Consider the following 16,029-nt stretch of genomic DNA (forward strand, 5'->3'; position numbering starts at 1 on the left):
ATTAACAAGAAAATATTTTGACTCCATAAAATCGTTTTGCTCAATGCCAGTATTTGTTCCATTTTCCTAAAAATTGGTCTTAGCATCCTCTTTGATATCTTGAAAGTAATTTACAGATTTAGATGGATGGAAATGGGAAAACACTTGTAAGTACAATTAGTTCTGTTGAAAAAAATGTGATTGAAAATTTGACAATTAACTCTTTTAGCCTGATCTTACTTATTCTTTTATCCTGGAGTTTAATGTTATAATACTCTTTCCTACATCAGTTGAATCCTCAGATCCTGAAGGCTGAACTCACAGAAATATCAGCTAAAGGCATACAAAATAGGGGCATGAAAAGATCATAGGCCCTTCAGTTTATAGTTTCTTCAAGTAACGTCGTGACCAATCTTCTACCTTAACCTCTTTCCCCCTTCTCTTCCTTTTAAACCATGGACACCCGAAGTGTTAAAACATCAATCTTGAATGTGTGAATGACTGAGCATTCATAGATCAATGGTTGTGAGGATTACAAATGCTCATAACCCTCTGAGCGCAGAAATGTCTTCATATCCCAGTTCTAAATGGAACATCCTTTATTTTAAGACTATGCTACTCACTAGCTCTAGACTTGCCAGTGAAGGAGATTATTTTTTTGACATTGACCCTATCAAACCCCATAGAATTTCAATGAGATCACCTGACCCTTCATTTTTCTAAACTCCAGTGAATATCATGATTCTATTTTTTCTTCTCTCATCTCAGGAATCAGTCCAGTTAACCTTCAGTGCAGTCTCTTTAAGATAAATATATTATTGCTCAACCAGAACTGTAAACAATGCTTTAGGTGGGTGGTCTCACCAAAGATTCACATAACTGCAGCAAGACTTCTTTTCCCTTATATTTCAACACCTTTGAAGTAGTCCTGGAGTCCAGGAACTGACTAAATCTTTAATCCTGGAGCTAGCTCTCTTCAGCTTTAAGAATGAAATGGTTTCAAATGTTGAAAGTTCATTCAGTTACAGGTGGTACAGGATGTTTGTCTGATACCTGAGTCGAATGCGGTTGTGGAAGTGGCTGATAACTGATCAGATTTTTCTGGTTGGATCTGCCCTTCCAGTGACTGATTGACATGCTGGTCATGAGCAAGCACTTTCACTACCATTTGCCCAACATCTTTGTTTGCTCTTAATGGAGATCAGAGGAGACGTTTCATCAGCACTTGAATTGCTGCTCATTTCTTCTTGACCTTTCAGAATTCTTTAGCCTTCAAATCGGTTCCCATGGATTGGACATTAAACTGCACTATTTAAGAAAGGCATTGGAATTGGTGGGGTATGGTGGGTCAGTGGCGGGTGCTGGAGAGAAGGCAGAAAAATAAAGGCAGTTGCTCAATAATAGGGTAAAATGCTGGAATCTATTATTATGATAACAATAAGCAGTTAAAAAATAAGTAGTCAAAACAGATTTATGAAGGGGAAATAGTATTTGACAAATCTGTTAAGAGGTTCTTGAGATTGTAACTAGCAGGGCAGATAGGTTGTAAAGCAATGGATATAGGTCATTTTAATTTTCAACAAGCATTTGATAAAATGCCACTCAAAAGTATATTAAACAAAATCAGAACTCATAACTGGAGATAACGTATGAGCATAGATTTGGAACTATCTATCAAACAGACCATTTTCTAGTTAGAAGGCTGTTACGTGTACAATGTTTGCCCCTCACCTTAATACAATCTGCAAGATGAAGGGACTGTGTGCAATATATTGAAATTGCTGATAAAACAAAACAAAACTGCAAAGTCAGCTGTGAGAAGGATAACTGGTGTCTGCAAAGGGATAAAGACAAGATTGGGTGACAAGAATATGATAGATGGACTATAATAAATTAGATAAAACATTAAGTAAAAAGAACAAGATTTTATTAAATGAGAGTAACAACAAAATGTTGTTTTTCTGAGGGACCTGGGTATCTTTATACATAAATCATAGATAACTATAATGTGGATAGATGAAGACAGTTAGGAAAGCAATTATTATGCTTGCGTATTACAAGAACAAAGAGGCATTACTACAATTCTACAGGAATTTGGTGAGACCACATTTGGAGTACTGTGCACAGTTTTGTTCTCCCTTTGCCAAGAAAGGTTATAATTACCTTAGAATATTCACTAGACTGATTCCTTGCCTGCAAGGATTGTCCTATAGGGAGTGATAAGTGGTCTGGATCTCTATGCCCTGTGGTTTAAAAGAATGAAAAGTGATCTAATTGATACATGTAGAATATATGAGGGGCTTAATAGACGAGATGATGGGAGGATGGCTGGGATATATATTCGGAGGAGTCACAGACAGAATAAGGCATCAGTCATTCAAAACTGAAATGGAGAGAAATGTTTTCAAGATTCATTAACCATAAGAATTTTCTGCTCGAGATAATTAAGTCTCATTAGTCATTGAGTGTATTCAAGACAGGGATTGATAGTTTTTTGTGTACTAAGAGATTTAAGATTTGTGGAGATAATGTGGAATTGGTTCAGCCAAAATCTTAATTATTGGTGAAGCAGGTTGATAGGCTAATTGGCTACTCCTGCACCCATCTTTATGCTAGACATTGTAACTTATTTGCTAAATTATCACTTCAATATATTAACAGGTTTTCCCTTTCTGTGATAATTAACTGTAAAATTTTATTTTCATATTAACTAACAATTATCTGCAATACAGTCACCAGTTGAACCTGTTTTTAGAATGTTAGAATATATATGGTCTACTCACAATCAGAATTACTATCATCATCATCACCATTCCATCTATTCTCTGTAGGCTCAAAGTCAACATCCTCAAAACTCGCCACTTCCAAAGTTCTGTCCAAGTCATCTGTCTCTTCATCACTGAAGTATCCTCTAATGGCTCTGGGAGAATAAGGATCCTTTCTGGCCTTAAGCAAAACAATGAACATCACTTAACTGTCTTAACTGTACAAATAGGCATAGGTGGTGAGACATCAGGATTTGAGGATTGGAATGTGAAGAAGTTTGTCCCAAAATCATATGTTCATATCTTCAGGTGAACTGCAGACTGTATGATACTTTGTGTATTGCAGATGAGCTCAGGAAGCTAGGAAATTGTTTGTGATACAGTACACCTAGATCTCCTTTCTTATTGTTTTGCTTCAATAATCCTCCTATTGACACTTGGAATGCCAGGTTCATTATTTCATGTTCATGTTGATTAGCTCTGGAGTTAGCTTTCCACAATTGGAAACTACTCCTGCTGTGTTGAGTTGAAATTTCCATATTGGAAGCCAATTGTATTCCATCAGATGAGGTTGAACATTCCCAAACATCAGAAAATTGGCAAAGTAATGCAACCTTAGTCTAAAGACTTTTTGAAATATGATTTTCTAAGATCCTCCAAATTCCAATGCTCAAAGTACTAGTGAGAACAAATATTCTAATTGTCACCTTCATTGGATTCTAGTGATTGATTCTTTTTGCTTTTGCTGAGGTGTCTATTCCATTTACCATCTATATATTGAGCACGTCAATGCAAAATTAACATAAATGACTGTCACCGCTAATAAAAAAAGAATTTGACAGTCTATATTGACGTGTTAGCTAAGTATGATACTATAGTTATGGTCTCTTGTGTTCCCTAAATGTTGCTGAGCTGGATGCTGTATTATGTCTCATGGTAGGTATGTCAGTATGCCTTTAATAGATATGCTCATGATGCCATCACTATACTATAGCATGTGACCAGATTCCATCTTACCTCTGATCCTTGAAGCATAACACTCTACTGGAAACATGCCCCCTGTTGTAACCGCATAGTATAACAGTAGCCCAGACATCTATATGGCTGAGGAATGCAATATTTATACATAAAAGTTAGTTGAAATAAATGCCTGTTGGATTCTTCAATACCATGATCTCCACACCCAGTTTTTTTAAGTATGGGAGATATCAAAAGTATTGACGTATCAGGTAAAGTATCCTATTGGAGACCAGCTCACACCATTAGATCCTGTAAATATTAAAGTATCTTACACACTAAAGGTCAATTTGAGCTTTTGACCAATTTGAAGTTTGGGGATTCAGGAAAGTGCAGGAAACTTGGAAGTCAGAATGTCTCAGCACATGGTGAAGTTTTAACGCCCACAGTACGACTGGTGTCACTGACAGGTTCTTTGGTCGGAATTCAGTCTGAGTGGCAGGTTCAGATGTCATTGGGCAAGGGGAACTGGAGAAGGTGATACAGGACTAGTTTGGCTCATGCACCAATCGAAAGGATTGGGCATGGTTGGGAGAAAGAAGGGGGATGTCTGATCACTTTACCCCAGGGAAGTGAAGAGCTCTGATCATTGACCGGTGTGGTGGGTTGGTAGGTGAACAGTGTCGGATCCTTAATCCTGAGTTGGATATGAAAGGTTTAGAGGGAAATGGGCCAAATGTAGGCAAATGGGGCTAGTTTCATTTGCTGGAATCCTGAAGAATGGCTTATGCCCGAAACGTCGATTCTCCTGTTCCCTGGATGCTGCCTGACCTGCTGCGCTTTTCCAGCAACACATTTTCAGCTCTGATCTCCAGCATCTGCAGACCTCACTTTCTCCCCTAGTTTCATTTGGGAAACTTGATCAGCATGGACGAGTTGGATCGAAGGTTATTTTTCCGTACTGTATGACTCTTTGACTCTAGAAGTGGGTTCATATGGAAAAGGGGTTAATGTAGCTGCTAATGTTGTGGGCAGGATGAATTTGGGGAGTAAAAGGTGGAGGAATTCTTACCGTTGTTGATGTACTTCAAATTTCAATCCACTCATCAGATGTGAGTTAATCCACCCACATGTTGTCTCAGATCTGTAAATCCCAGCTGGTTGTACTACTCTTGAACTGCTATTTACAGGCATTTAATTGTCCAACTGCACCCAAACAAAGCTGCTTATGGGTTCATAGGTCAAGAATCTCAGAAAGTCTACTCTTGGATTACACCCCTTATTTGTACCATTTACAAATGTAATCAATATCTACGGTTACTTTCACTCCGGAAACAAATCATGTGGCCAACTGAATATTACAGATTTGAAGACTAATCAAAGGGACCTAGTTAAAGTGAGTGAGAGGAAGCTTGATTTCATTGATATAAATGTCAGGTGAATACACATGGAAACATAAAACTGAAGAATGTAAAATAATGAGTGCGAGCTTATAGTCTGGTGGGAATGTTCCACTGGGCTAAACTTCTCCTCAGTGGATATGGTGTCTATTGTGCCATACCAACCTCACATTTCTTCATGTTCCATATCATTCTCGCACTTCACCACACTATGTTCACCATTGTGCTGATGACACACCTTTCTCACATAATGCTCCAACATGGTCACACTTATAGTGTTATCACTGTATTATGTTGATACCTGCTGCTGCTTCATCCACAGCTGTACCTTCTGTCATTATTCTCTTCCATAACTTGCACCTAAGTCTCACATTACTCTTTTTGTCTTTGGTGACCAAAACACTTTGTTAAGGCATTCACATTTGGTTCTCAGACAAAAGTACACAATTCCATCAAACTGGGAGGACACTGCTCCAACAACAAGGACAAAAAAAAAATTGATGACTAGATCATATGGCAAGTAATCAGTACGAGAGACCTCCTCCCCTCTGTTACAAAAGTGATATGCATAGAACATTCTGTTGAGCATCGCTTCTTCAACAAATATAAAATACATGAAAAGCTTCCAGCAAATTTCTTCAAAGACTGTGCCTTTATCATTTCAAGGACAGGGCTTTTCTATTGTCAGTGAAACAGTTAATATGTTAAATCCTTGACTTTGTAAATATCTAACCTTCTGGAGATCATAGGATCCTCTGTTTGCCATGTTGCTCACTTTCGAAACACTTATCCCAGTGTATTAATATTATCCTTCTCCTTTCTTAGACAGAGTTTGGTGACAGCATTCCTAAAAATACAAAAATCACTAAATTAAATCAATAATTAAAACTTCAGCATCTTGAACTAAAAAGCATCATTAACATCACAAAGCATCTCAGACTGCTACATAGGAAACAAAATTTGATAAAGCTGCATCAGTCAATTTCAGAGCAAGTGAATAAAATCTTGATTGTGAGGAGTAATTTGAGGGAAAGACTTAAAGGAAGGAGAGAGATGAAAGCAATTCCAGAGTTTTGATTATCACTTAGAATAATTAACTGAAGTTATGTCAAAAGGGCATCAAGTTGAAACGTTAACTCTTCTCTCTTTCTCTACAGATGCTGTCCTACATGCTGAGTATTTCCAGCATTTTAAATTTTTATGTTAGAGGTTTGTAGTGATGTATTGGAACAAGTTACGTCTATACATCAATTCTTCAACAACAGACTTTCTTAACATTATGTACCACAACCAGAAGTGGAGCAAACCACAGTATAAGATTTTCAACCCATTGAGCTAGTTCTGCATTTGAAAGAGATTATCAGTCAATGTGAACATCCATTTCAACATCCAAATCTAATAAAACAGATTTAAGTCTTTCCTTTAGCATCATTTCACTGCTGAGTGAAATGTTCCACAAGTAGGTTGTGAGAACTACAATCTACCACTGAGATGAATTCACTGTCCAAAGATTATTCCATTTATACCCAGTCCATTTGATGTCAACCAAGTTTAAGTTAATTCTCGTTTGAATAACTGAAGTTTGTATCATCAATAAACCCATTAGAGATGCCTTAGGTACAATTACCTAACCAGTTGGTGTTATTCTAATTTGAGTAATCCAAGATAGACCAATTGAACTAGAGCTCAGCCTAAATCAGCCTGACTACGATCAATCACTGTTCCCACCAGAGTCATTCCATATAGATACTCATTCTAGGGACATGGGGATCGCTGGCATTCTCTTGCCTTTGTGAGGATAGTGGTGGTCATTCTTTTCTGCAGTTTGTGTTCTGAAGGTTATCTTACAATATTGTTTGACAGTTAGTTCCAGGACCTTGACTTAGTGACAATGAAACAACAATGATATGGATCAGATTGGTGCATGACATGATGGGGATCTTTTGGGGACATGGGGACATGATGGTGTTCTTGTGCAGTTACTGTCCTTATTCTTCTAAGTGGCATACTTCATATGTTTGGGAGGTGCTGTCAAAGACACCTTAATTACTTTCTGCAAGGCCTGCTACTAGAGTTAACATCGCTCTAGTCAACAAACATATCCACATCTGACCTCATAATGGAGACCAAGTCATTAATGAAGCAGCTGAAGAGGTTTTGGCCTCGAATACCACCCTGAGGAATCGCTGCTGAGATGTCCTTAGGCTGAAATCATTGACCTGCAATAAACCCAATATCTTCCTATGCACTAGGTATGACTCCCACCTGTGAGGAGTTTCACCCTGAATCCCATTGACTCCAGTTCTGTCTTTTGCTGGTGTACCTTACTGCTACACTTAATCAAATGTTGCCTTGATGTCAATGACAGTTACTCTCACCTTACCTCTGGAATTCAATTATTTTGTCCTTCTTGAACCAAAGCTATGATGAGGTAAAGAGCTGATTGGGCCCAGCAGAACGTAAAGTGAGTGTCAATGAATAGGTTATTCCTTTATCTTTGCCATTTGATACACTGTAGATGACTCCTTCCATCACTTTGTTGGTTATTGAAAGTGATCTGACAGGGAGATAATTGGCTGGGTTGCCTTTGTTATACTTTTGTTCACAGGTCACATCCAGGCAATTTTTACCTTTTTAGGCAAATGCCAGTGTTGGAGTTATGCAACAATATCTTGGATAGAAGTGTGACTACTTTTGCAGCACAAATCTTCAGCACAATTGTTGACAAACTTCTGTCCTCCAGAAGTAGCCATAACCATAGCTAAGCTGCTCTAGCAGCTGCAACACTGGTATCTACTCAACAATGTGAAAAGTTGTCTAGGTATCTCTCTATGTCAAGTGCTCCGATGTTGACAATTCCAGGTCCATTTGTCCGAACACAGAATGACTGAACGGTGAATGTATTGTGTATGTTCTTTATCCGAGCTTCACACTGCGTCCCTTCATTCCAGAGCTCAAATTTGAAAAATTCCTGATTTGACAAATAATTTCTCTAATAAAAATTCAGTATGTTGTCTTTTTAGAAATCTCCTGATAGAGAATTGCAGTTCGATCATATCACTAACAATACACCTTTTCATGCATGACACTTGCCATGATTTGTTCAGCACTAAATACCCTCAAAAAAAGATGCAACATGAATGGAATCAATGTCATTAAATAACATTGGCAGAAGTGGGTACTGAAGATGCTGGAGATTAGAGTCAAGATTAGAGTGGTGCTGGAAAAGCACAGCAGGTCAGGCAGCATCCGAGAAGCAGGAAAATTGACATTTCGGGCAAATGCCCTTCATCAGGAAACATCAATTTTCCTGCTCCTTGGATGCTGCCTGACCTGCTGTGCTTTTCAAGCATCACTCTAATCTTGACTCATTAAATGACATGTCCAACTCACAGTTATCACAAACTCCCTCACTGCTGCTTATTATAAGCAACTCATTTGGATTTATGATTGTGACCTCCAGCAGCTCTCTGAATAAATGCATCTTGCAATATGGCTCTTGAGCCATATACACCAGAAAGAATCCAAATCAAAGAATCTGCCAACATATAGCACCAAAGCTCAGATAGGGTCACTCGTGTACAGCCTGAGCTTTGCTGGTAATGTAACTGATCGGGATTACCACACACATCTTCAGGACAGGAAGAGAGAAAAATGAAAAATTGTTACAAAAATGTATCCTATTTGACATGTAAGAAATTCCCAACAATAACCACCATAGACTTTTAATAAATATTTTAATTGTGAACTTAATTTAAGGATTAATAACACTTGCAAAGCTCATAGGCATCCACCCATGCCCCAACAAAAATTGTTGATGACAGTTTCTGAAGTGCAAATTCCTTAATCTTTCAGGCATTTGAATGGATTTGTAAGCGGTGCCAATGTTGCTAATTCACCTAAATGTCACTCTGACTTTTCCAGTGACAGTGTAGGTATTTTCAAGTCAACATGACCAGAGATGTTATGTTACTACTCACATGTGGAACAGATAGGGACTTGAACCCAAGCCTCATGGCTCAGAGTTAGGGGCACGACCAGTGAGCCCAGTGAGCCCTAGTGACAGTGTGAAGTTATCATAAATAGATTAGTATTTTTGTCACAAGTCATCGTCACTAGAGGGCAGTGTAGTATGAAGAGTTTAAGGAGAGGTGTAATTAAAAAACTTCAATTGCCAAAGTTAGATACAACAGCAGTTGAATGTATGATGATTTATCATTTTAATTGTTTTTATTACTCAACAAACGTATCTTTTGTTTCAATGTGAAAGGCCCATGAGTAGCATCTAAATTAGGAAACAGAAATTTAATTCAAAAGAGCACAAAAGAGGGGAAAAAAACTGGTTCACTGAGATGATCTATTCAAACGAACCACACACAATGCTCAAAATTATCAATAACAATATTACTGACCAAACAAATAAGATACGTACAGGAAAATACAGGCACAATAGAAACACAGAATCTTAAAATGGAACAGCACCTAGGAAGGCCATTCAATATAGTGTTGCTTTTATGACTATTCAGTTCTCCCCCTCCCCTGCTCTTTGTCTCTTTCAAATATTTATCCAATTTTCTTTTGTGTGTTACTTCTGGCTTTTTTGTAATATTCTGAATGTTCTTTCAAAGAATGCAAATCGTAATGTAAAACAGTCCTTTTTGAGATTATAACTAACTGTGTAAAATGGACTAATATACTTTAATCACTGGAACTGTATGCACTGTAATATTACAGGAAGAGTAATCAAAGGAATGTGCTTGGGTAATAGCACTAACAATAATATCGAGGTTATAATTTCCACTGGAATGAACTTTATCCAGTTTTCATTCCATTTCCAGAGAAAGATGAATAAAGATAGAACTTTCAAGAGTGTAATTTCTAACTTTTTGTCTGCAGCTTTCAAAAAATAGTTGAGCAAGATCTCCGAGCTTTCAAAGAGCAATTAAATTGATCAACTATACCTAGTTACAGCCTACAGATCACACAGGCAACACAGCATTTAACATTCCATGATGTATCTGATAATGTAGATGTAGTTCTCATTTACAAATTGTTACAGCACTTACTGGATTAATTAGCACAGTATTAATTAGTTTTGATAGAAATCTAGCTGCTAATATCCATTACTAGGGGAGAATATAACATCCTCTCAATCTCTAGTTCATTTTTTATTGCCCCAAGGTGAATTCAACATGTTTTGTTCATGCCTTTTAGAATGCTAAGTGCATACAGTACATTCTCAGTCAATTATTGTTCCTCCAATGGAATACATTAAACCTTACAAGTTTCTATTTGTACTGAGAGTCTTATTCCTCTATGAATCTTCACTATAATAAGTTACATGGCCCGGAAACAACATGGCTTAGAATCAAGTGCCACCAACACACATTTTGGTACTAAATTCACTTTATTGGTAAGAATTTTATATTTACTGTATAATTTCAATGATCAATTAATAATCACATAAAAATCTTTTCTTTCCACTATCATTAGGTGACTTTACTTAATGTTATGCTCCTGTGTCTAGATTAGATTAGATTACTTACAGTATGGAAACAGGCCCTTCGGCCCAACAAGTCCACACCGCCCCGCCGAAGCGCAACCCACCCATTCCCCTACATTTACCCCTTACCTAACACTATGGGCAATTTAGCATGGCCAATTCAGCTGACCTGCACATCTTTGGACTATGGGAGGAAACCGGAGCACCCGGAGGGGAGACACGGGGAGAACGTGCAAACTCCACACAGACAGTCGCCTAAGGCGGGAATTGAACCCGGGTCTCTAGCGCTGTGAGGCAGTAGTGCTAACCACTGTGCCACCGTGCCATCTATTGGAGAATGCTTGTACAGTATAATACTCTTTCTTGCTACCCAGAAAATATTTAGGCCTGGAGCACAGTTATCCTATCTGCAGGAATGTAGAGGACAGAATCCAGAACACAGAACTGGTAGTATTGATGAGACCACAGCTTATTGTGATTTTTGGGTTGTCATCATTGAAAAGACATTGATATGCTGAACAGTGTTCAGAGAAGAACAACAAATGTGAGAGCAGAACATGTAAAACTCAGGTAAGAAGACAGATTTTCAGTACTCTCAGACAAAAAAAAAGAAATTAGGTGAAAAACTTCTTAAATCTTAAGAAAATACATGAGGAAAGAAGGTTGAAAATGTTAGAAGATCTCAATTGAATATAACACAGCCTCAAGCAAAGATTAATTTCTTCACTGCCTTCCCCACTAACACAGAATCACTTTAAAAACTTTTATTTTAATAAAAATAATAAAAACAATTAAGATTTCTTTATAAATATCTAGTTGTGATCAAAACATTATAAGGCAAATGTGCAGGATGGAGCTGATTGAATGGCATTTGGAACATGATAATTTCTGAATGGCTGATGAAATGGAAGCTCTGAGTTAAGGTTGGCTACTGATCAGAGCTGAATAATTTAAGATGAAATAGTAGATTGATATGGAATTGTATATCATCTACCTTGTCAGCAAGGAGAATCTTTGCAAGAATCTTTGCAAGAGATTCAATAATTTGACCAGCATTCATGATAAAATAACTCATAGATTGTAGAAGAATTAGGCTTGAGGGGTCAGTATAGATTGTAGGCAAAGCTATTGAATGTATCAACTTGGTAATAGTAGTGAATTCAAGTGCCAAAATCATTGCACTGTGGAAATAATATTAGGATAAGCATAGGAGTCAGGCAGAGGATACAGGGTCAGATACAGAGGCAATGTCTATATTGTAGTAATGTTTCTCATTACATGTGTCATGTTTTGCACGTATTAGAGCAACAACCTTAGAACAGGCATTTTTGCAGTGGGAATCTGACAAAGAGGTTCCCCTGTGACATCATTTATAGCCAACCCTACCTGCTCATTATATCACACCAGAGGGAGACCTACAAAAAAACACACACTCTTCTGCACTTTGACTGACCAGCAGTTTAAAAGTAAATAGCATATGATGAAACAACGATACAGGTTCCTCCGTTAAAGAACAATATTTAGTAATCAGAGATTCAGGACAATTTCACACATTGTATTTCCCCTGGAAGTAAATGACTGAAATGTCTCAGAATTTAAAAAACTTAATTTATTTTTTTCTGTAGGTGTAAGTGATACTGACAAGACAAGACATATTGGCGATTTTAATTGTTGCAAGCTTTTTAAGAATCAACTCTTGGTATGAGAATGGAGTTACATATAGGCCAGACTGGGCAGATGTCACAGGTCCCTCCCCAAACGGCTTTAGTAAATTAGATGAGTTCTTTTTAACATAACAACCCAAGAGCTCTCATGGTCATTGTTGTAAAGCAAAGTGAAGATGTTTTGAGTTTCTTAATGTTAGTGCTATATTTATCATATTGAGTGTACTTTTAAATTCAGTGTTACATTAATATTTATTTATTGTTGAATTCTAGATTCTAAGTTATGTGTAAAGTCAATGTTTGTATTTTTGTTAGGTCCCAATTATTATTTTATACAAACATGAATGTCTCAATAGTTGAGTAAAGTTCATAGTCTGAAACGGTTTCATTGCAGATTGTAATACTTTAGTAATTTTCTGCTCTACAGTCAATCAGCCTGGTGTACTGACCTCAGTCTCCCAAACAACACCTTAAGCAGATTATCAGATCATTATTCCATTATTATTTGTGGAACCTTGTAGTCAGCAAATTGGCAAAAATTATGCAGTGGTCAGACTTCATTTAAATATTGAATTGGTCATAAAGAATTTTGAGATGACCCAGGGTACTAAATAAATGCCTTTCCTTTTAATTGAGTTGTGTATTTATTATAATCTAATTTATTTTTAATAAGTGAGTTTGGGAGCGGAAGGATCAGCTATTGACAGAAAGACCCAGCTGGGTGTTACACTTATAGGCATTTTTATCGGGGCTGTATCAGGATACTTAACAAATACAACATTTTGACACAAATATCTAGCACACTTACATCAAATTCCTGTTGGCACTATTTCTATTTTGCTCTTCTTTTTTAACATTCAATTCAACTGTTTTAGTGTTTATATAAAATAACACACAAGAGGTGTGTATTAATCATAAAGTGTTCTCATTGGGATCTCCACCGAAAATAAAATCCTCTTGTCCTACAACCAAAGCTATCCACAGTACAGATCTTAACAACATTGAGATTGTGCTGCTGAGTGGTTGGAATCTAAGCTCCAAGGATGTTTCCCAGGAAATGGATCATTCATGCCCAGTCAGTAACAGTCCAATAGAACGAACAGCAAGCATCAAGAACCATCTGCATTGGCAAACGCCTTTACTAATTTCATGGGCTCTTAGCCAGAATCCAGTATGTTCAATGCCAATTATTACTTATTAAATTATTTATTACATTGCTCTAACAAATAATTAGCCAGTTATTGGGTTTCTATTGAGAACATTAAAGGGCTAAATTTTTCATGATTGTTCCATCTATGTTTCTTCATGCAAGTCTAAATAATTAGTGGATCTACAAAAAATAGTTAAGAGAGGTGAGACGGTAACATATTAAATCAAGTAACCAACCTGAGCAAGGCACAGACCTGGACCAGAGCAGCTTGTACAACTCAAAGCCCTAACTCGAGACCAGGGAGCAGTTGGTTCATAGCGAAAATGGAACAGGAGGACACAAAACTATTTGACACGAATAATTATCCAAGTATACAGAACCACACACCACAGAAGTATTCGGTACATTGAATTATCCAGTGCATGGAGGTATCCACTATACAGTTATTGAGTACACAGAGCCATGTTATTTGGTTTCATGATGTATCCAAGCTAATGGTCGGATGACTCCGCATTCATTTACCTATTGTTATAGAATCTTTTCTGGCCATATCCAAAGCTGTATTCCTGTGGACAAGTTGGACTTTGAGTCTTAAACTTCAAAACTGAAATGGAAAATGTCTGACATTTTACTATAAATTCTGTGTTCCATGATCCTACCCCACTAGCTACCTGGCGAAGGAGCAGTGCTCAGAAAGCCAGTGCTTCCAAATAAACCTTTTGGGCTAGAATCTGGTGTTGCATGATTTTTAAGTTCAACATTTTAAATTTCAAGCTGAAGTAGTGGGGAGGGTGTGCAACCTGTTCTTACCCTTGGAATTTGTATTGCTTTAAGCAGTGCTCTGCATTCTCAACAAATGTAAAATGAATGACAAAAAATATTGGATTTATGTCTTCTGCTATTCTGTGTATTCAATAATGCTTAAAAATTGAAAATGATATTTTCAGTTCAATCAAAATAAAGCTTACCTTTCGGAAGGAATCTGCCTGTCCAGGTATCCAGCAGTACTGTCACTTCTCCAAGATTACACTGCAGTGGCAAGGAGATCCGTTAATTGTGGATCTTGCAGCTGTTAAGAGTACAGCACCTTTGGGGTATTGAGCATGTCACCCTGAGCAAGTAACCTGGAAGACCAAAATTCAAACTCATGGAAGTTCTCTGCCAAATGTCTGAATTATTGAGATATCCACAATCTCAAACTCTCATCGTGTCCTCAGTGCTTTCCACGCACTGACTGGGCCAGATTATGAGTCTGAACTCTTTCAGTAACCTAGAAACAACTTTATCTGTGTTAAACATTTCAGCTTTAGGCTTTTCCATCGTCAAAGATCCCCACCCTTACTTAGATGTCCCCTCAACCTAAATGCTTTGTCACTTTATGATGCGTGTGGTAAACAATTTAAAAACTACTTCCTATAAAAAAATAACATTTTAGCTTTAATGCTAGTAGGGGGAACTCCCCATCATTCTCTGAAAAATACACCAGCAGCAGTCACATATTCATTATATTGACTGGCACAGAGTAAGGATGTCTAAAACTTCCATAAGTTCCAGTTACACCTCAGCATGTTTGCACACAAGTACTGCAAGAGGCTCTTAGCATCAGATATTATAGAACAGCCAAGATATTGCTGAGAAAGTAATGGTGTGTGTGTATGACATTCATTGGTATTAAAGTACAAATTAGTTAGCAATTTTTAATGAGATTGAGATGGCTAGTAAATTGCAAATCACCATAAATTACTGATTGATTTGTGCTGCTTTATTGCTAGTTTTGAAAAGAATAGCACCTCCCCATCACAGTAATGAATTTCTTTTAATTATAGATTAATTGCTCATTAAGCATTACATAGTTCTGTGCAGTAATTAATCACATAAGTTCTCTTGTGAAGACAACAATGATTCCTAATGACTCCCAACTAACCTCTCCTGTCCAGAAAATAAATAATTATAATTGTAGTGTCTCATATTTTCAGATTACAAATTGTTCTAGAAACTTTGATTAATGTCAAATTTAAGAGTTTTATGCTTTTTTCTTGCTTTTTCATTTTTGCTTTTTCTTGTGCTCATTGCAGTCTTTATTTTTATTGCATTACTTAAATTGACAAATATTGAATTCAGAGCTGAAAATGTGTTGCTGGAACAGCGCAGCAGGTCAGGCAGCATCCAGGGAACAGGAGAATTGACGTTTCGGGCATAAGCCCTTCTTCAGGATATTGAATTCACTCAATTTCATTCACCCTCCTTTTCAGACCTCTCTCTGTTTATTATTAAAACCCAGATTTTGTTGGTTCGGCGGTTCACCAGGACCACCAAAGCCGTAATTTGTTTCTCATTGATTCGTGGAATGTGGCAAATTGTCCAACACGAATTGTCTTTCAGAAAATCGCAGTGAACCATCTTCTGGAACCACTGCAGTTCATGTGACACAATTATATTCCAGTACTGGTTGAGTAGGGAGTTCCAATATTGTTACCTGGCAATGATGGAAGAACTGTGATATATTTACAAGCCAGGATGATAAATGACTTGGAAATGAGCTTGCAAGTAGTGGCTTTCTCATACACTGAATGCTGGAGGAAACATCACAGAAGCGCTTCACAGGAGGCTC

General features: G+C 37.3%; 1 protein-coding gene across 6 annotated transcripts in view; it reads right to left on the reverse strand.

The window, feature by feature from the left end:
• The window catches only part of LOC122539953 (anion exchange protein 2-like), an 89,354-nt gene extending 74,732 nt beyond the window's left edge, over positions 1 to 14,622 (reverse strand). For 2 of the 6 annotated variants that reach the window (XM_043675174.1, XM_043675173.1), the window contains exons 1-3: positions 14,387 to 14,622; positions 5,835 to 5,948; positions 2,763 to 2,925 (exon numbers count right to left, since the gene is read on the reverse strand). In XM_043675174.1, the coding sequence (XP_043531109.1) occupies positions 2,763 to 2,925; positions 5,835 to 5,867 (196 nt within the window). In that variant the 5' untranslated portion in view covers positions 5,868 to 5,948; positions 14,387 to 14,622. The remainder of the gene's footprint in view (positions 1 to 2,762; positions 2,926 to 5,834; positions 5,949 to 14,386) is intronic. The other 4 variants (XM_043675176.1, XM_043675175.1, XM_043675178.1 and 1 more) reach the window with 3 other exon arrangements.
• Positions 14,623 to 16,029: the final 1,407 nt, after the last annotated feature.

This window comes from Chiloscyllium plagiosum, chromosome 33 (assembly GCF_004010195.1).
Source record: "Chiloscyllium plagiosum isolate BGI_BamShark_2017 chromosome 33, ASM401019v2, whole genome shotgun sequence".
NCBI lineage: Eukaryota > Metazoa > Chordata > Chondrichthyes > Orectolobiformes > Hemiscylliidae > Chiloscyllium > Chiloscyllium plagiosum.